This window comes from Pagrus major, chromosome 8 (assembly GCF_040436345.1).
Source record: "Pagrus major chromosome 8, Pma_NU_1.0".
Lineage (NCBI taxonomy): Eukaryota > Metazoa > Chordata > Actinopteri > Spariformes > Sparidae > Pagrus > Pagrus major.
Genome location: NC_133222.1, coordinates 29,452,825 through 29,473,878, shown reverse-complemented (window position 1 = coordinate 29,473,878; position 21,054 = coordinate 29,452,825). Strand labels below are relative to the sequence as shown.

At 40.6% G+C, this 21,054-nt stretch overlaps 2 protein-coding genes across 2 annotated transcripts in view; both read right to left on the bottom strand.

Annotated features, from left to right (window-relative positions):
• prmt7 (protein arginine methyltransferase 7) lies at positions 1 to 9,017 on the bottom strand. Its single transcript, XM_073471903.1, has 17 exons — positions 8,804 to 9,017; positions 8,282 to 8,318; positions 7,867 to 8,016; positions 6,920 to 7,028; positions 6,565 to 6,677; positions 5,956 to 6,185; positions 5,680 to 5,860; positions 5,476 to 5,603; positions 4,059 to 4,197; positions 3,892 to 3,975; positions 3,755 to 3,802; positions 3,536 to 3,625; positions 2,601 to 2,762; positions 2,010 to 2,084; positions 1,603 to 1,763; positions 1,027 to 1,123; positions 1 to 930 (listed from the first exon to the last, which is right to left on the bottom strand). Exons 1-17 carry the CDS (start codon positions 8,896 to 8,898, stop codon positions 772 to 774), a joined length of 2,058 nt encoding a protein of 685 aa, XP_073328004.1. The 5' UTR covers positions 8,899 to 9,017; the 3' UTR covers positions 1 to 771.
• A 269-nt stretch (positions 9,018 to 9,286) lies between these two features.
• The window catches only part of exoc3l1 (exocyst complex component 3-like 1), a 33,519-nt gene continuing 21,751 nt past the window's right edge, over positions 9,287 to 21,054 (bottom strand). The window contains exon 15 of the mRNA XM_073472769.1: positions 9,287 to 10,882. Coding sequence (XP_073328870.1) covers positions 10,696 to 10,882 — 187 coding nt within the window. The 3' untranslated portion in view covers positions 9,287 to 10,695. The remainder of the gene's footprint in view (positions 10,883 to 21,054) is intronic.

Here is a 21,054-nt window from a genome sequence, read left to right as displayed (position 1 = left end):
TTATGCTTGTAGCCATCCCATTTATTTGTGTTCATGTGGCTTATAGTCACTTGATGGTACATTCTCACAGTTTATATCAGCACATTACTCCCTCACTGTTGGGATAACAGCACCTCAAAAGACAGTGAGCAGTGAAAACATCCAGTATCCAACATTAGCTGTCAGATTTCAAGAGCTCAGCAGTAATGTCACTGCTCTGCTCATCCCTACGATCTGACTTCCTTGAGGGAAATGTGACAAGAAAGATACCAAACACTGGACAACCAATAAAAAACTTTATAAAACATTCCTATAACAAGACATTTGGCTTGGCTAGATGAGTGACCCGTTAATTCACAAAACCTGTTGGTCTCTGGTAAATAATAAATTTGAGTTCATATTTTTGGCTGTGGTGATCCTAATAGGTTACTTAAATACAAACCGTTTCGTATCCTGACTGAACATCCATCAGCCACAACGTGACATTCACCTTTATTGTGATGGATTTGGTTGTTTGATAATTTGTTTAATTAATTGATAAATACTACACCAGTCATTGAAGTATGGAGAGCCTATTATTATGAATTATTATAATTATTAAGATTATCATTGTTAAGCTTCTGAAATGCAGCAGTCAGTTTTGATGTTCTACAGTCTATTCTGGTCAGAACAATAAAACCATATTGGCTGAACCACAGACGTTAAATATGAATCCAAAATGCCTGAAATGCGAAAACAGTGACGCGGGGTAAAAGCATCAAGAGTCAGTTCTTCAGTCACATTCACTCCACATCACTGAGACTTGATGCTGAAGTCCATCTTAATGTCTCCTGAACTGGGTTCAAAGGTGAAGCTGTAAGACACTGCGGCCCTGCCGTCACCTGAACTCTCCCACGGCGACCTTAGAAAATACACTCCCTGTTTCCTGTGTCGACTCCACTCACACTCCCCCTGCAAGGAAGGCACAGCAAATCTGTCAGAATCTGCTATCAACTGATGACTACTTTTCATTTGACAATAAACTCTGGAGCAACTTGGCTGTGATACCTGCTCACTGATTGGTCCAATCAGACCTGCACTGACAGTGATGTCATCGGTTAGATGATATTCCATCCACAACGCAACACCATGGCAACGACCAATCCTGAAACAGACATTTAAGCAGACACTTAAACATGTTAGCAACTCTGAATGGAGAACATGTAGAGGGACAGTACAAACCCTCCTTACACACTGTCCCTCTGTGGAGGCTTATCTGTAAGGCTACTAAAAACACTAAACAAGGGAGCTGGCTACTGCTGTCTCCATCTAATCTCTCACAAAGAAAGAGGATAAGGCTGTTTCTTATTTCTATATTTCTCAAATGTGTGATCTTGTCACACAATCAACCTGTAGAGGAAGAGATTCCTTCCTGTGTGCACTGAAACAAAGCACAGATCAGACTCTGGGCTTGCTTGTTAGCAAATATTAGTGTCGGCTAAGAAAAGACCTGCAAAGTGCAAAGCTATCCAATCTGACCATGCTACATTATCTACTCTTAAAATTATGTATACCTAAAAATACACTTTGTTTTTTCTTTCAATTTGTTAATATGGTTCTTTTCTCATAGTCAAAATTCAGTACCTTAAGAGAGGCAGTGAGCCCTGGCTGCTGATTGGCTCCTGAGGGACACACTGTGTGAAGTCAAAGGTCATGACAGCTTTGGACTGGGTCAGAGCTCGGCACGGGTACTCCCAGAGGGGGTGGGGCTCCGCCTCACGGGACTCACGGAAATCCAGAGATTGCTGAAGGGACAGATGTAGTAAGAACAATAATTAAACATAATTTTGGAAACACAGGGGAACAAATAAGACTTAAATACATAAACAGTGAATGTAGCTGTCCATCTTCAGTTGAATTTCTTGTATGGCTTCTGGTTTCTGATGAGGACAATTCTTGTCCATTATGGAAATATCATCCAGTCAGCTGGAGACTACTCTGGAAGTAAGAACTAATGGCTAAAAGAAATTAAAGACACATTAAGAATTTACCTGGACCATTTCATCCATGGGTGTAACATCAAAGCCCTCACAGGTTCCACGCGGTGCGCGTATCCTCCACAAATCCTAATAAACACAAGAAAAGCCTTCAATAATAAAAACTATAACTAATAATAACTATATTCCATTATACTATTTTAAATGTAAATCTAGCCATTCTGAACTTTGCATTCATAAGTGTTAAATAGCTCTATATTCCAACAGTAATCACTGTTATAGAGTGTTTGGTCAGTAACCCATGTCTCTCCTCTCCCTGCTCATGCAGTGCAAGAGAAAAGACATTTTCTGGTATCCCTGCCCACTTTATCCAATCAGGACAGAGAACTCCATAAAGGGATTGCTAACTGCAAAACAGACAGGAAGTTTGCTAGAACAACGCTTTCAGCAGCTTTAAAAAATCATACTGTCATCCAATCTCCTAAAAAGTCAAGTGGACCCTGAATGAGGATTGCTGATGAAGAAGACAGCAAAACACTGTATACATCAGACCAACATAAAACGGAAATTAAATCTTTCTGAAATACGACAAAGAACAACAAATAAAACACATTTATATGGAAGAAATATTCCCATCCGTCTAACCTGGAACTCTACGGCCATTACGTGAAGTGTGGCAGAAGAGGGCAGGATGGTGGCATTTGGCCGGAGAAGGCCCGTCAGGGCAGTCCGACAGTACCAGAAGAACAGGGAGTGCCAGGGCAGGAGGCTGGTGCTGAAGTACGGTTCACCCATCAGGACTGAGATCTGGAAGAAAGATGCTTTACATTCTCCACTGACATCCACAGATCTGACCTTTAGTTAGATTACCAAACAGCACAAGTTACATTTGGGAGGGATTTTTGCCTTCAATATCAGAAGGGTTGAATTCAAACAAATTTAAAAGTAGAACAGGCTGTAAACACAACACTGACTTGTAGTAGCTTCACCTTATGAGGTTGATATGGTGAGCATACCGGCAAACATGCTAGCTACTACACATCCAGCAGAAAGGAGCTAAATCAATACTTATTTGATTTAACTATCAAAGTCCTTCATTAATTTTCCTTTTTTACCAACTCACGCTGTTTGGTGCTAGACAGTAAGTATGCAGTTGGTTTGTCAGATCTCTTTCACTAAAAACAGCTGCCTGCTGCTGCTGCAGGAAAAAATGTGGATTATAGGAGTGAACCAAAACAGTCAAGTCCTGGGCCTTAAAACTATTTAAATGAGCCAAAACATGCTGAAACACTCTAAAGAGCATAGATGATGGGTGACAGCTTTTTCCTCTATTTTCATTTATATTTTCTAAAAGGATTTTATCATTTAGTGTTTGATTCAATTCAACGATGTATCAATCATGGATGTGTTAACTGTTTAAAATAAGTGTTGATTGAATGTTACAGCCTTTGACTTTAATATAAAACATGCGTGTTTCACACTGTGAATCACCTCCAGCTCACCGCCATGGAATTTCCAACTTTTCAACAAAAACACTAGCAGACAGCAATGCACATCTCTAAAGTCTTGTTCCAAAGTACCTGTTCTGCTCCTAGATCATTACTGGTCAGCTGTTCAGGCCTCATCTCCAGCAGCTGAACACCTCCTTTCATTGAGTTGGCTTCCAACACCTGCAGAAAAAATGTGCAGCATCAGCACCTGTTTGACTGCCTCTGGAGTGTTTATATACCCATAGAATTTAAAAGATCATCTGATGGTTCTCAGAGATGAGGTAGTACAATAAAAAAGTTCTCATTCACCTGCTCAATAACCTGTTTTGACATTCTGGAATTTTCCACACTGAAGACCTAAGCAGAGGCCAAGAAAATAAAAAGACAAGTGAATAACACAGACTGATGGTATTTGGTTTGTCAAAGGAGAGAATGTGTCACAGTACCTTTTTGGCTCCAAGCATGTGAGCAAACACAGGAAGCAGACTTCCATCACTGATGCCAAGACACACACTGTCCTCCCTCAGAACCTGGAGTTAACACAGCAGGTGATCAGAGAACAATCATATCATTAACACACTGACAGGCCCGACTCTGGTCTGCCATCACTTACACTGCGCAGTGCGCTGACGTAGCTCTCTGTACGCCGTCGGTCGTTGAGTTCACCAAAGCGTGGCCGAGTCCAAACGAGGTGAGCCTGGCAGGTACAACATGGCCGAGAGGGAGGAACAAAAGTCTGCGGGTTCTGTAGGCTGAGGACATTAACATGCAGACAGTTTAGAGCAATTAGATCTTGTGATGTCAAAATCAGTCATGACATCCCATATTGCAGACATCTACAAAGACAGCTTTAGTTTAAAGTGTTGAGTAGAAGATGTGTGATTTTCCAGAGTTTTGTGATTTGCTCAGGAATGAAATGAGGCAAACATGTACTTCCCATCAGTCCAAATACACTTAAAGAACAGCAAAATGTAAGAGTGCTGTTCTTTCTGTCAGTAACATGCGTATGTTTGGATGTAGTGGACCACTGCATAGGCTACCAGAATAGCATAATGCCTGGAACAGACAACACAATATTTTTCTGTCTTGAGAATGACAGATTGGGTGATGAGTCATACATTCCTGCCATGATTTGGTACAGGGACATAGCAGACCACACGTTGGACCTTACAGTACTAATTTTTATTCCTGATGCCCCACCTCTGTCAGGTCATGCCATCATGTAGTCTGATCCCCCAGTTACACGGCTACATAAGTCTAAGTTATCTGTTAAAAGATTCAAAATAAACTGACATGGGTTTGAAGATTGTAAGCTATTTAATAATTGCAGAAATTCAAAGGATGGCTATATTAAAGCTACAACGAGGAATTTTTTGTTTGGGTTGATTCTGGTGGCCCCCTGTGGATATAAGTGAATCAAAGTAAACTCTGCTTTAGTGCCGTACCACCAGATAACAGAGCAGCTTCTTTCCTTAGTTTGAGACTCCTCAATTCATTCTCAGCACTCCACTATTAAAAAAATGCTTTAATTTTGACTTATCCAACTCTGATAAGTCAGAATCTGACCTGATGAGAGGCAAAAAAAAATTACCTATTCTATTTAGAAATAGCCAAGCCTCTCGTTGATGGTCTCGTTTGCTTATGTAGGTCAAATAGAGGCATCATTATTAAATTAATACTGTTTCATAGCTAGTTAAAAGTTCACTGTAATACTTTTAAGCAGTCACAGACAGAGAGCCAGCCTTTATGTGTATTCATCATTATTTTAGGATTTTGTTTTACACAATGTTTATTGTCTGGCCCAATGAATTAAAACAATTCAATGACAGGTGGACAAACTCCATCTGCCAAGGAAGAATATGTGATACTGATTTGCATTCCCATTACCAGTTTAAGCAGTCAGAGTTGTGCTGAGCTGCACCTGTCGTACTGTGTTCCCGTTTATGTTCAGTGCTGCAGGAGACACAGGTCTTAACAGCATTTCTAAAGTTAGGCGGAAAATGTACATTATGCTGTCTGTGAGTTGTTACCTGTCAGACTGCAGACTGTACCACAGACTGTAGTCATCATGGCAGACAGTCAGACTCAGCTCCTCTCCTTCTGTCACCCTCGTCTCCGCAGACAGGAAGTACACACTTTGCATCCAGTGGTCCCGCCACTGAAACACACCACAGTGATGAGCAGGAGCTGATGGGAGCCTAACTGATGTCAGAATATTGTGTCCTGTAACTCACCGGAGCCATCTTTGACTGTGGGTATGTCCAGCTGGGAGCCATGGTGCACACAATGCTTCCACTGGGATCCATGTCGATGTCCCACCAGGACAGGACCACCTGGGCCCGACCAGCTGACTGAGCCACAAACTTGGAGGAGTGGGACTTGAACACGCTGCTTACCGGCTTACTGAAATCCACACTGAGAGGGAAGGAGTGCAGAGGGAGGACAGCAAGATGTGAAAAACTGACGCTGAGAAAAAACAATAAGTAGGAAGAGATGTCTCACTTTGATACCTGAACATGGTGCAGAGAGGACTCAGCGGGGTGAAGCTGTGAGGAGACACCTGGCTCAGCTGGATGTCACACACTGAATGAGCTCCAGCACAGCGGCCCACGTCGGGTGGTGGGAGCAGACGAGCCCCTTCCACATCCATCGGCTGCAGCTGAGCCCAGCTCCACAATAGCTCCGACTCCACCAGCTGGGCGTAGATGGTGGCCCGGTGAGGAACCGCTTCACAACCCTTCTACAGGGTGGAGGGACACAAGGAGACAGAGCTGAACCCCAACTGGGATTGCACACTTTACCCAAACTGTCTGTATTTTAATTCAGTGTTCCCACAACTTCTTAAACATCTACTTCACAGACTTTTCAAGGACTTTTCAGGCACAATTCCCTTGAACTTAAGGACCCAACACAGCATAGTTTGAGACATGGATCAAGGTTAATTACTGCTACAACACTGAGATTGTTTTTTTATAAGAACAAACAGGCTTTACAGAAGCTCACAGTTCCTGACGGATGAAAAACATACAGATTAATGTCACGTCATGCATCATGCAAACACATTCACATATAAATACATGTAGGCGCACATACACACACACACACACACACACACATACCTGGACCAGATTTTGGTGAGCATGTTCATAGCTGGGCAGGGCTCCTTCGCCGATCAGCTCAGTATCAAACAGTTCTGTGATCAGCACATTGGCCTTCATCTGCATATCTCCCTCTGTAGTGAATCACAAACACATCACATATCTTATCAACACAAGCATACCAACTACAAACATCATGCTCTAGTCTGCAGACCTCTTTCAGGACATAAATTCACAGTGAATCCCATTTTTTAGTTGTAGAAGATTGCAAAATGTCTGCAGCTTTCGCCAATCAACTGACAGAAACAAATTGACACCAATAATCCAATAGTGCAGCTGTGTTGTGTTGTGTTGTGTTTGTGTGACGCTCTCTGACCTGGCCCCATGGTGACATCAGTGGAGTGCTTGTTAATAATCTTGATCTTTTCAGAGAAGCCGTTCTTCTTCACAATGCACTGAGCTGCCTCAGCCATCGGCTTAAAAACCTGCAGACACAAAGGGAACAGAGATAATTGTTTAAAATTCTGATAAAGTAAATGTGGCTATCAAAGACAGAAATGTAATGGAGGATATTTTACAGTTTAACAATACACTTTATTGCCCAAAATAATATCAGTGGCATCACTGGCATGGCAAACTTCACTGGATATTTCATAATTATAAATTATCGTTTTTGCATTATAATCTTCAAAAAAATATGTTTCACATCAGTACATATGAACAAACATATACCACGATACGATCTATCTGTGATGGGCCAATATCAGCTAATAACATCGGCCAACCAATATATCGGTCAGGCTCTATCCTATATTTCAGACAGTAAAGTCTGTTAGCACTGAAATGATTATTTGATTGGTCACAAGTAGATACACAGAATAGATTTCTTGATTTGATTCACAACAATTTTGAGAATTAGTTATTAAAAAATACAATCATTTCACATTCAAAATGTAAGCAAATTTAGCATGTGTGCAAAAATGTTGTCGTACTATAAACTAAAGAGTAACTTAACACTATCTGAAAATCTCATCAAGTTGACCTACAGTGGTTTATCTTCTGACCTGGCTGCAGTGATGTACAGGTAAACATCAACACCCCATGACATCACCACTGGGTGTGGCTACAGGTGCAACAGACAGACATGAAACAGGTCTGAAACCTTCAACCAGAGAGTTCAATAAATCACTTCTTTCCAGCCTGCTGTTAAGTTACTCCTTAGTTTGTTTCTTTTTCTAGTAGATACTACACAGTGAAAATATGTGGACATATTGCCCCCAGTGTACAGTCCTCATCCAGTAAATAGAGGAAGAGCATCTCTACCTCCACAGCATAGCAGAAGTCAGCTCCAGCAGTGACGGCCATCATGGACAGGAGGCCTGTTCCTGTCCCGATGTCCAGGACGATGACCTTCTCACCTCGAGCCTGTACTCTGGCTACAGCTGCCCGGATGCCCTGGTAGTACTTCTCATTCTGGAGGCAGAGAGTACACGAGCTGTGTCAGTGCTGGAGAAGAGCAACATGCTCTGATCTAATGAAATCATTCTGGTGCCTATCAGTGCTGTTGCCTCTTTTGGATTTCAGTAGACTATCAGGAAATCAGCGGCAGCACCCAGCTCTGCTATATCCAGAGGGCTTCCTACCATGCAACAGTTACACAAAGATAATAACTGAAATATCTCATCGGAAACAAGCTCTGAAATCACTATCAGACTGTTTATGAAGGCTGAACACTCACCCGGTCATGGTCATGCAGCATATCTGCATAACAGGACCTGAAAGACAGACATGCCACACTGATAAACTGGACAACAGGTTCAGTTGGACACGAGCTGGTATCCTTCTCACAAATGTTTGTTAATGTTAGAAAGAGACTGACACATCACTGTCAAGATTTTTAACTCAAAAATCCTCGATGACACACACACACACACACACACACACACACACACACACACACACACTACAATAACATTCATGAATGTATGACAGCATACAACGTTCTTGCAATAACTTGAATTGAAAAATGTCAAAATAAAGTTTGCTCGCTTGTTGCCAAACACAAACACTCAACAACTGAAGACTTTTAATGATTTTTAAGCTCCACTCTTCCCTTCAGCAGACAGAAAGCCAAGTTTTTAATTGTCTAGGGGCACTCTTCTTGTCATGGTTTCAGTCATAATGAATGTCGCTTCACAAATCGCCACCGACAACAAGTGTGCAGCTTCTCTCCATGCTGTGATGCTAAGCTCGGAGCTACCTGGCTATCTCCTGGTGGTAGTCGTACTCCTCGCTCTCCTCCACCCAGTCTAACGCTCCCGTCGTCGGGTTGGCTCTCCCACAGAAGGTCTTCATCTCCGCCACAGCTGTTACAACACTCCGCTAAGATGTGCGGCCAAACAGACGCTGTTTTCAACGGAGTATTCAACATAAATCTCAAAGTAAAATGTGTTAGTGCGCCAGCGTTGCCTCTACGGAGGCGGCCATCTTTCTCATGACGTCACACGCTCCTTGGGTCACATGACTAGCTTTTTAAATCTTTGGCATTTTCTGCCTGAATACTCTTATTCACTGTTTTCAATATGATACCAACGGTATACTATTTCATAAACATAAATACATGCGCTTCGATTTTATGTTCAATTTAAACTATGAAAAGTAGAACATAATCTCTAATTGGCAGGATTCTGTAAATATTTCCAATATATTAATAATGGAAAATGCTAATAATAGGAATAAGACAAACGTTTATAAAGCATTTATTCAGCACTTATGTGAGAGAGTTTACATGTGCTATAGACGTTGACATTGAGCCACAACAATGGAATATCCTTCAAAATAACAACAGGAAACACTGTTCAAAAAGAAATATCTGAAAAATTCATACATAAATACAATAAATACATTAAAAAAATCAGATTAAAAACACCCAATATCAACAAAATACAAGATAAAATTGGACAAAATAACAAATACATGAAGAAAAGTCAATGAAAAGTGATTTTTTAAGGTAACTTTTGACTTTTGCACCAACCTTCGTTCCGCAGGTAAGGTGGTTCAGCCCAGGAGCCTTCACTGAAAAATCATGTTTCGTCTCCAGTTCAGACTGTTAAGTGATGGTGCCTTAATAAAACTCTGTTTATAGTCTATAAGTATGCTGTCACTGATATACTGTAACTACTTTCATCTGTTACATACTGCACCACTTCTTTATAGTTTTAAATGTTGTGACCTTTGTTTGACTTCTCATAGAATATACCAGAAGATAGGTTGTATTTGATCATATCATGAATAATCCACTCCTAGGCAATGAACATTGCATAATATGTACATATTATTTTGCCAATTAAAAATCCAATAGTTTCTTTCTTCAACTGGAACTATCAGAGGCTTTGAGGTTGAAAACGATCAGAAATAAGATATATGACCAGACCATGAATATCATACAGATTTTATTCCTGTCTGGGTTTTTCAATTATTGGTCAGGATTCAGAAAAGTGTCACAAGTTCCTGGTTTCTTATGATGATATGGTGATATTGTGTTATGTGATGGATGTCACCCGACTACCTAATCACCTACATTACCCACAATGCAATTCATCAAATTACATGCCGCTTTCTCTGGAGTCAAAAGGCTTTCTACTACTTTATTCACATATGCAGTAGTACACCCAAAGACCTGTAAACACACTTTAATGTGTAAAATTGGCAGAGTCACCCTTTAAAAGTGTCAGTTCACCCAAGTCACAAAAAAACACAAAACCTTTCAGTAGTAATATGTTCCCATGAGGTTTTCAGATATCCGCCTCTCAAATATCTGCTGCCATCTGAATATAATGAAGGTGAAAGGAAATTCACTGATAGTGTTCAAAGCATTTGTTCAGTGGAAAGTGTTGCCAATGAAATCTGTTATACAATCTACAACAGTGAACAGTGAATTGACCCTTTAAAACTGCATCATCCATTTGATAGCATCATGCAAGAGAGCACACAAAGAGAGCTCTGTGTGCAGGTCACTGGCGTCATGTTAACTGATTTGTGAGTGATATTAACAAGGAAAGTTGTTGCTCCTTGGATAAATAATGAGTGGCAGAGCCGATCCACCCTGAGTTTAATGTGAAAATCTGAGTGTAGGCTTCAGGTCAGTCACCGTCATGCACATTTGGCAGTGGGCAGACAGAAGGCCATGGTGGAAGGAGGCACCAGGATGTCAGTGAAGATGGGCCGGTATCCTGCAGGCAGAGGGGGGGCGCTCTGCTCCAGCAAGTCCAGTACAGCCCCTCTGATGTCCCTGGACACATCACCGCGGATGTCCAGCAGTACAGACACGTGTTCTTCACTGAGGACACAGACAACATGTATAGAACAATCACTGGCCCGGTCATATCAAGCCTGTATGATCATTTTATCAACAAAATGTACATGTTTGCCACTTTTTAAAAGTGGGATGAAACTCTTTGAAATAATATTTTTATGAACAACAAAATTGGTATTAAATAATTATGCTATATCTAGCACAGATGCTACTGAATGATCATAGAAAAATTATAGGAATATTGTATGAGTACTTCAGTTAGCAGTGTAGGAACCTCTGTCCATCGCCTCTGCATTATATTGAGGCCTGTTGTTTCTTGTTAACCCTTTCATCTGGATGAAGACGATTTACAGGCTACAGGGGTGCCATCTTATCTCCTGGCAGAGAGGATAGTGTTTCCTGGACCATAAAGACTTCAAATGAGGACAGTTTTAATTAATTTACAACTAAACTCCCATTTCTGAACTCTCTTTTCCCTTTGACCAGAACCTCCTCACACAGGTCATGAAGTTACCTGTGTCAGTTCACCAGGAAGGACGAACGAATGTCTTCAGAATGTGTTAATACAATGTCTTTACATTTGCAGATTAAGTAACACGCCTGATCACTTTCTACCTATTTCTCTCTCTGTCTCTATGACTTCTGATCCACAAACATTCACAGAGTGGACATCGGACACCTTCTGACGTGTTTTTCTATGCTGTTACTCTGTCTTCTTTAAATTTATGACACATCTGGATGCTATCTGCTCGCATTCCAAACCAAATGGTCTCTGTATTCTTCCAGATTTCAGACCATGTCTAATTAACCATTAAGTCAGTATCTCACAATCTTATTTCTAACATATTAAGAAACAGTAAGAGAAGCTCATAAAACTGATCTTTCTCCCGTTTCTCTACGATTAAGATTGACTGAGATCAAATTTTAATGTTTAATCTGTACTGTGTTCGGTGGAACCACAGCACCTCCTGATGGTGAGTCCTGATACAGTTGGACGAGAAATATTCTGTTTAATATGTTCATGGTTATAACCAGTAAATGACTCTGATATGTCTTTGTTTTAACAAGTATTAAGCTGAATATGTATAATTAATGTTTAATCACGTCATAATCCTTGTCATGATAGACAAAGTACATCTATTGAGCCATGGTGAGAAACTGAGAAGGTGAAGCACGGTTTAGTTCAGTGAGTTTCTGTGAATCTTAACACCTCCACTAAATCTTGGAGATAAAAGCCGGTAAGCCCCGCCTAGACACGCCTCGATTTGCAAGTAATAAAACGGAGAGATCACGTCTCTCGAGTCAGTTTTATTTTTAAAGGTTCAGTTTTTGTTTTTGTTTTGTTTTTAAAAGTTTTGTTTAAGTTTTTCTTTTGTAACTTATTTTGAAGCTCTTTACTTTACTTTGAAACACGCTCCAAGACAGCGATCTCATCAGAAGTGCTCACGCATTGATTTTTCTCATTTTATATTTTTCGCAGTATTGATTAGCTTCTTTTATTAAGTTTGTACCAGAACAAAGTTCTGTTTTAATTTGTTTTATACCGTTAAGTATCGTAACCCGCTTTTGAAGAAGTAAACTTAATTTAGATTACCTTGCATTAACTAACAACGGAAGATCCGCCTGATCAACGTATCCTCCTCAGTTATTTTATTCAAGAAGTTAAATCTAGTTTACAAAGTCAGAGCCTGAAAACCACTCGAAGAAACGAAGAAGAACATCTTTATCACAATCATCATCACGACTACAGCAACTTGCTGTGTCCGAGACCGTGCAAGCGGTTTCCAACGAAAGACAGACTCTTTGACAAGCCCCCAGCGCTCGCTAGCGGTATCATCCCGCTGGGCATTGAGCCAAGATCTGCACCGGATCGGTACGGGACCAGCTGCCCTCTTCCTAAGACAACGGACCGAGGTGCCCAACCGACTGATACCGGACGAGCTGACCCCGGCCATCGGACCGCCAGCTAGAGTCGCAAATCACCCGAGGGAATCCGCTGCCGCGGCCCCGCAACTCGGCTGAGAAAGTAGGCTCTCCATCACTCACAACAGCTGGATTCACACATGATACATGAGATGGTGTCTATGGCTCTGATTCTGATCTTTTAGCTTAAAAGCAATTCGGTTAGGGTCTCGTTAGTATTAAAAATTACTCTCGTAATCTTTAAATGCTTCAACCTAACTCATAATCTCACCATCAGCCCATATTCCACTAATAACCCATTACTTAGTTATTCCATATTTTCTGTTACCTGTTGTTATTCATTTAAATTGCCATTTCATTTATTTAACCTGAATTATTTAGTCAATAAACATATTAACCGTATGTCGTTGTCTGTGCAGGTTTGTTTTTAATGTGGAGAACCGATGGATATGTGTAGAATTCACCTACTTCATGTATGAGATGGAATCTGAAATTGATTAGAATTGATACAAGTTAAACTTGTCCAGTCGAATTTGATTAATTACCTCCGGATTATTCAAATAGACGAAAACGGAGGTGGTGCCCCATTAACGAGTGTTTAAATTACATTTATCATTAGTGTATCTCCTACATATTATTATGGTGCCGTCCGTGCGAGGCCACCTAAAACCACAGTTCTCTGCATTAAATTGAAGCCTACAGACAAACATCGGTTTTAATAATCAAAAAACCCAAAGCTGTCTTAATGTTGTTTGGCTGTCCACCGAGTGATTAGTGCGATACTTAACCTTATATTCTCTACTGCATATACCTTGAATTGTGTGTGAGCATAAAACTTCGCTGAGATTTGATTTCGCTGCTTAATATGAAATTAATGTGTATGGATGCTGCGTTGTAACCAGATCCGTGTGTGATAAAGAGCGTTCAACATCGCTGCATGTTGGAAATTAATGTGTAGATGCTGCGTTGTACCAGACCTATGATTTAAAGAGTTGTTAAACGCCGCCGTGCGTTAATGCTTCATGTACAGATTCTGCGCTGTAATTACCAGATCTGTGAGTTAAAATTGTTCAGCGCCGCCGTGCGTTAATGTTTCGTGAACAGATCCTGCGTTGTACCAGGTCTGTGATTTATTTGCATGCATAAGTGTCGCTGCACACTTCTTAAATTAACCGGTTTGATGAATCATAAGCTGTTGCGCTGTGCCAAAGCTTAGAGATTCATTCTGAGATGAAGTCTATATCTACCGCGATGTTCCGGAGATATTTGTAACTTGCTCAGACCCTCGTGTGTTCTGATTTAGATTAGCTACCTAAACAGAAAACAGCTGTGCAAACAGTGAGAGGTTTATTTGATCTACCCCGTGTAGTATCAAGATTGGTTGCTATGGCAACAATCTCGTTCAGAAGACAGTATATTTGACTGTGTAAAGGAGGACAGGAAACCTCTATCAGTTGAAATTGTGAAAACACAAGTAAATGAATGCAATGCTAGTTGCTGGTTGAATGTTTTCTGAAGTGCTGAAAACTTGTTGGTGCTAAAATTAAAGTGGCAGGATTCACTGCGTGTGACCAGTGAACTCAACTGCTGTAACTTTGTCTTAGAGAAGTTAACCCTCCAGAGTCAAACCGTCACTGACCCAAGCCTTGAAAAACAAGGGGGGTATATCAGTGGGCGGAGCTAAAAAGTCCCTCCTCTAGACTCTTCTTCGTGTAGCCTTGTTAAAATTAAATTCTGCGATAGCGCCCCTGGTGGCCGACTCTGTAAAACCTCCGAAGTTGCGATAGCGCCCTCTGTAGGACGATTCGGTAAAAGATTTTTATTTTGTGATAACTTCTTCTAATGACCAACTCTGTGAATATTAAATTTGTAACAACACCCCTGGTGGCTGATTCTGTTAACAACAAATACATTTGAATAGCATATTCTGCTGGCTAACTTGATTAATTGAATTTTGTCTTTCAGCTTTAATAGACTGAAATCCCACACAGGTACTTGCTAAATTGTATTATTGGAAACCTGTGATACTGCAATAACTACTATAGTGAATTAATGTGTCTCATTATTCAGGTAAATCGAATAATTAAGTTGTAAATTACGAATTTGACAACTTTAACCAGATTTGACAACTTTATTCCAAATTCAATTGAAATTTTTGTTGTATTACTTGGAATTTGATCTTGATATATGCTACGCGCATGCAAGTCAAAGAATTAAGCTGTTAACTACACATCCAAGTACTTTTAATCGAAAGCCACATTTAGATCAAATACTTTAGTCATTGTTGTTAACACATTAGCTGTCAAATCCTTTGAAATCCAAAACGTCTGCTGTTTTTGAGCTTCACAAATTGAGTTAATTAACCAAGCAAACCCCACCTCTAATTGAAAACAATTAGAATTTAAAAAGCTCAAATAAAATAAATAAATAAAACAAAGTAAATAGAATTTTGAATTGAATTTCTTTTCTTCTAAAAACAATGGCAGGGCCCGGTGATTCTGACACCGTGAGCCTAGTGAATCCCTTAGACAATCTAGATTCAGTAATACTGGATCTCACCACAGAGTTGCTACCAGATTATGCAGACAAAATCCAGAAGACCGACCCTAGTGAGCTACATGAAATAATGTCCGCGTTAGTACACCAGTCCCTGACTGAAGAAATGAAAGGAAAAGACAGAGAGAAAATGTTAGGGATGATGGTTATCGTGATGTCTGCACAACAAAAACGCAGAGACCAACTGCTAGAGAACGTTTTAGCTGAAATAACCCCTAAAAAGCAACATGAGAAAACTAAAGAGTCCTTAACTAAAGCAGAAGACTGCATTAACCGACTTGAGTCTCAGGTTAAAGCACAAAAAGAGGAACAGACTGAAATGAAGAAAGGAAACTCAGAGCTCAAACAAGTCCTTCATGCCCAAGGGCCAGAGCTAGATAAAACAGAAGTAACTAAACATCTTGAAGATGCTAACAAAGACCTTGGAAAAGCAACCAAGGAAAATAAGGAGCTAAAAAGTAAGCTCAAAGTTTGGGACAGGGCCAGAGAAAGAGAAAGGAAATGTCTACATGACATGCAACAGGCACTAAAAGAAGCCAGGGACCAAGTTAACGAATCCCATCTTGAACAGATGGAACAAGAGGCAGAGCTCGAAGAGGTTAAAAGGGAATTAAAGCACTCCTTTGAGTATAGTTCATTCCCAAAAGCGCCTGCAGGTGCAAACTCTCATGAGGAAAACAAAGAGAGCAGATTCCACAGGAACGCTCAATTAGGCACGTCCCCGCCACGATCTATGTCACCCATAGATCCCGTTGTCCAGTCTCGGACTGACAGGGACCTGCGTGACCGAGATAAAAGGTCTCCCTCCTCTCAGCCTCTCCCTCCTCCAAGCGCGCAATATTCGCGAAACCCCTCCGACAGGGACCTAGATAAAATAGCTCGAAACATAATGCATTTCGAACCCAAACCTGGTGCCTTTAATAAAACTCACAGGCAATTTGACCCTGAATTTTTTCCCAACCCTCCCACCCAAATGATCGGCATTGCCGCTCAAGCTCAGGTAGTAGCCAATGCTCCTGTCGACTCTTCAGAACCGAGACGCTCCGGTCCTGACTTGAAATACTTGCATGACGCACGCACTGCCTTGCGCATTGTCGAGGGCCTCCTTGTACATGTCTCCGACGCTCTCACTTCACCTGCATTCGTGGTGCCTCAGAGCCACAGGGGGGTGATGCTAATGCAGGCCCATAACTCTCCATGCGCAGGACATAGAAAAGCCAAAGCAACATACCAGGCACTCCAACAAGTAGCCTATTGGCCACACATGCAGGAAGATGTAGCAAACTACATCAAAGACTGCTCAATTTGCTGTCAGGCCCAACTGTCAAACCTGCTTCACAGAGCTCCCTTCCCACGAAGGGGCCACAGAGCCTACTATGACCAAAAAGTGTCCCATGACAAAGTCAAAGTGGGGGACAAGATTTGGTACTACACCTCTGCTCCCCTGACTAGAAAGGCCAACCAAAACACCAGAAGACTTGCCCGCAAGCTTCTGCCCCAAAAGCTCAAAGTAAACAAAGGCCAGAAAGAGCAGACACTTAAGTGGATCCATCGCAACCAGATGAAACCACACAAAAACCCCATGGGACTTGACAGGGATGCAAACTTCTCTGATAGGTCATAAATAAGGATAAAACCTTTAAAGCACCTAAAAGTGCCAATCGCGAGTAAAAAATTTTTTTTTGTCAACAAAGGTCACTGTTGTTCGCGTCATTTACAAAGTTGAATTGAGAAACAGGCTTTGTAAATTAACCTGCTAACTTAACCTGCTTAACTAAATACAGTCATTTGATTTACCCAAAACTAATTGATTCAAAGTGGGGGTTAATCTAACACGTTTGCCCTTTGGTCCAAAGTGTATAATAAATTGAAAAGTAGAATTAAAACCAAACTCTGAGATTGTTCGCAAGGAACATCCCAGACTGTTGATCACCAGCTGTCGTCTACACACAAAGAAAGTGTTTATCAGAATGACAGACTCGACTTACAGGTTACAGCAGTTGCAGAAGTTCACTGTCACTCAATCAGAACTGAGTAATTTAGTTACAGACCTAAACAATTAATTGGTGAATCCTTGATAAAGCTATCAGCTATAAAGCTTGTAAGAATATTTTGTTTGTTAAATCTTGGACTCTCTACAGTTCATGCTGTAAGTTTATTCACAGTAAAATCGCCATGAATGTGAATTTCAAGCTGAAATCCCAGACATCAGAGCGCAGATCAACCAACAACAGCAGGTGCTGCAAACATAAGCCAATCATTGTAGAGCATCATTTTGGTGGTCAAAACCCACAGTGAAGTTCTGAATAAAACTCTCCTTGCTATAATCAGAATTAGAATCAGAAATACTTTAGTGATCCCTGAAGGGATATTGCTTGTGTTACAGCTGCTCCCAGTCAGTCTTAGAAAATAAGCAGGAATGTACATCTATATGAACAGTGTAATAAATATTTACGTGAGTAATCATTCTCCTTTCAGTCATGTCGGTTGATTATGCTCACACACAACCCGTCAGTTCGTTATGGCAGACACGCTGAGAGACATTGGATCCTCAGTGAACAGCTCAGCCATAAATAAGATTCTTCTGCATCTTATCCCACTGTTTCTGGTGAAGTAAAATTTATCCACCATTACCAGAGAACGTTATCCTATACATTGAAAATTTAGCTCCATCATTTGGACACAAACCAATATGAAATCAAGAAATCTAAATTTTTCGACAAACACACACTTGAGTTAGAGCAAAACACTCTTACTCAAGTGCAGTGATCAGTTATTGATAGCGACTCTCACAGTTAGTTGATAACAGTTACTATTGACAGTTCTATAACAGGCTCCTTAATTCTATAAGATTAAGAGTAGAACTTTCCACTAACCAAGTTAGTATTATCAGTACTGTTTTCCCTTATTTTTTTCTTTACTATATGATTAGACCTTAGCACATGCCAAAGTCAGACACCATCTCTGATCATAAAGTGTGCCACCTGTGCTCCTCGACGATGGACATCATGACTTCATCGATCCAAAGTTCCCGCTACTACGGTCATTCAGATCGAAGTGGGGGATATGTAGGAACCTCTGTCCATCGCCTCTGCATTATATTGAGGCCTGTTGTTTCTTGTTAACCCTTTCATCTGGATGAAGACGATTTACAGGCTACAGGGGTGCCATCTTATCTCCTGGCAGAGAGGATAGTGTTTCCTGGACCATAAAGACTTCAAATGAGGACAGTTTTAATTAATTTACAACTAAACTCCCATTTCTGAACTCTCTTTTCCCTTTGACCAGAACCTCCTCACACAGGTCATGAAGTTACCTGTGTCAGTTCACCAGGAAGGACGAACGAATGTCTTCAGAATGTGTTAATACAATGTCTTTACATTTGCAGATTAAGTAACACGCCTGATCACTTTCTACCTATTTCTCTCTCTGTCTCTATGACTTCTGATCCACAAACATTCACAGAGTGGACATCGGACACCTTCTGACGTGTTTTTCTATGCTGTTACTCTGTCTTCTTTAAATTTATGACACATCTGGATGCTATCTGCTCGCATTCCAAACCAAATGGTCTCTGTATTCTTCCAGATTTCAGACCATGTCTAATTAACCATTAAGTCAGTATCTCACAATCTTATTTCTAACATATTAAGAAACAGTAAGAGAAGCTCATAAAACTGATCTTTCTCCCGTTTCTCTACGATTAAGATTGACTGAGATCAAATTTTAATGTTTAATCTGTACTGTGTTCGGTGGAACCACAGCACCTCCTGATGGTGAGTCCTGATACAGTTGGACGAGAAATATTCTGTTTAATATGTTCATGGTTATAACCAGTAAATGACTCTGATATGTCTTTGTTTTAACAAGTATTAAGCTGAATATGTATAATTAATGTTTAATCACGTCATAATCCTTGTCATGATAGACAAAGTACATCTATTGAGCCATGGTGAGAAACTGAGAAGGTGAAGCACGGTTTAGTTCAGTGAGTTTCTGTGAATCTTAACACCTCCACTAAATCTTGGAGATAAAAGCCGGTAAGCCCCGCCTAGACACGCCTCGATTTGCAAGTAATAAAACGGAGAGATCACGTCTCTCGAGTCAGTTTTATTTTTAAAGGTTCAGTTTTTGTTTTTGTTTTGTTTTTAAAAGTTTTGTTTAAGTTTTTCTTTTGTAACTTATTTTGAAGCTCTTTACTTTACTTTGAAACACGCTCCAAGACAGCGATCTCATCAGAAGTGCTCACGCATTGATTTTTCTCATTTTATATTTTTCGCAGTATTGATTAGCTTCTTTTATTAAGTTTGTACCAGAACAAAGTTCTGTTTTAATTTGTTTTATACCGTTAAGTATCGTAACCCGCTTTTGAAGAAGTAAACTTAATTTAGATTACCTTGCATTAACTAACAACGGAAGATCCGCCTGATCAACGTATCCTCCTCAGTTATTTTATTCAAGAAGTTAAATCTAGTTTACAAAGTCAGAGCCTGAAAACCACTCGAAGAAACGAAGAAGAACATCTTTATCACAATCATCATCACGACTACAGCAACTTGCTGTGTCCGAGACCGTGCAAGCGGTTTCCAACGAAAGACAGACTCTTTGACAAGCCCCCAGCGCTCGCTAGCGGTATCATCCCGCTGGGCATTGAGCCAAGATCTGCACCGGATCGGTACGGGACCAGCTGCCCTCTTCCTAAGACAACGGACCGAGGTGCCCAACCGACTGATACCGGACGAGCTGACCCCGGCCATCGGACCGCCAGCTAGAGTCGCAAATCACCCGAGGGAATCCGCTGCCGCGGCCCCGCAACTCGGCTGAGAAAGTAGGCTCTCCATCACTCACAACAGCTGGATTCACACATGATACATGAGATGGTGTCTATGGCTCTGATTCTGATCTTTTAGCTTAAAAGCAATTCGGTTAGGGTCTCGTTAGTATTAAAAATTACTCTCGTAATCTTTAAATGCTTCAACCTAACTCATAATCTCACCATCAGCCCATATTCCACTAATAACCCATTACTTAGTTATTCCATATTTTCTGTTACCTGTTGTTATTCATTTAAATTGCCATTTCATTTATTTAACCTGAATTATTTAGTCAATAAACATATTAACCGTATGTCGTTGTCTGTGCAGGTTTGTTTTTAATGTGGAGAACCGATGGATATGTGTAGAATTCACCTACTTCATGTATGAGATGGAATCTGAAATTGATTAGAATTGATACAAGTTAAACTTGTCCAGTCGAATTTGATTAATTACCTCCGGATTATTCAAATAGACGAAAACGGAGGTGGTGCCCCATTAACGAGTGTTTAAATTACATTTATCATTAGTGTATCTCCTACATATTATTATGGTGCCGTCCGTGCGAGGCCACCTAAAACCACAGTTCTCTGCATTAAATTGAAGCCTACAGACAAACATCGGTTTTAATAATCAAAAAACCCAAAGCTGTCTTAATGTTGTTTGGCTGTCCACCGAGTGATTAGTGCGATACTTAACCTTATATTCTCTACTGCATATACCTTGAATTGTGTGTGAGCATAAAACTTCGCTGAGATTTGATTTCGCTGCTTAATATGAAATTAATGTGTATGGATGCTGCGTTGTAACCAGATCCGTGTGTGATAAAGAGCGTTCAACATCGCTGCATGTTGGAAATTAATGTGTAGATGCTGCGTTGTACCAGACCTATGATTTAAAGAG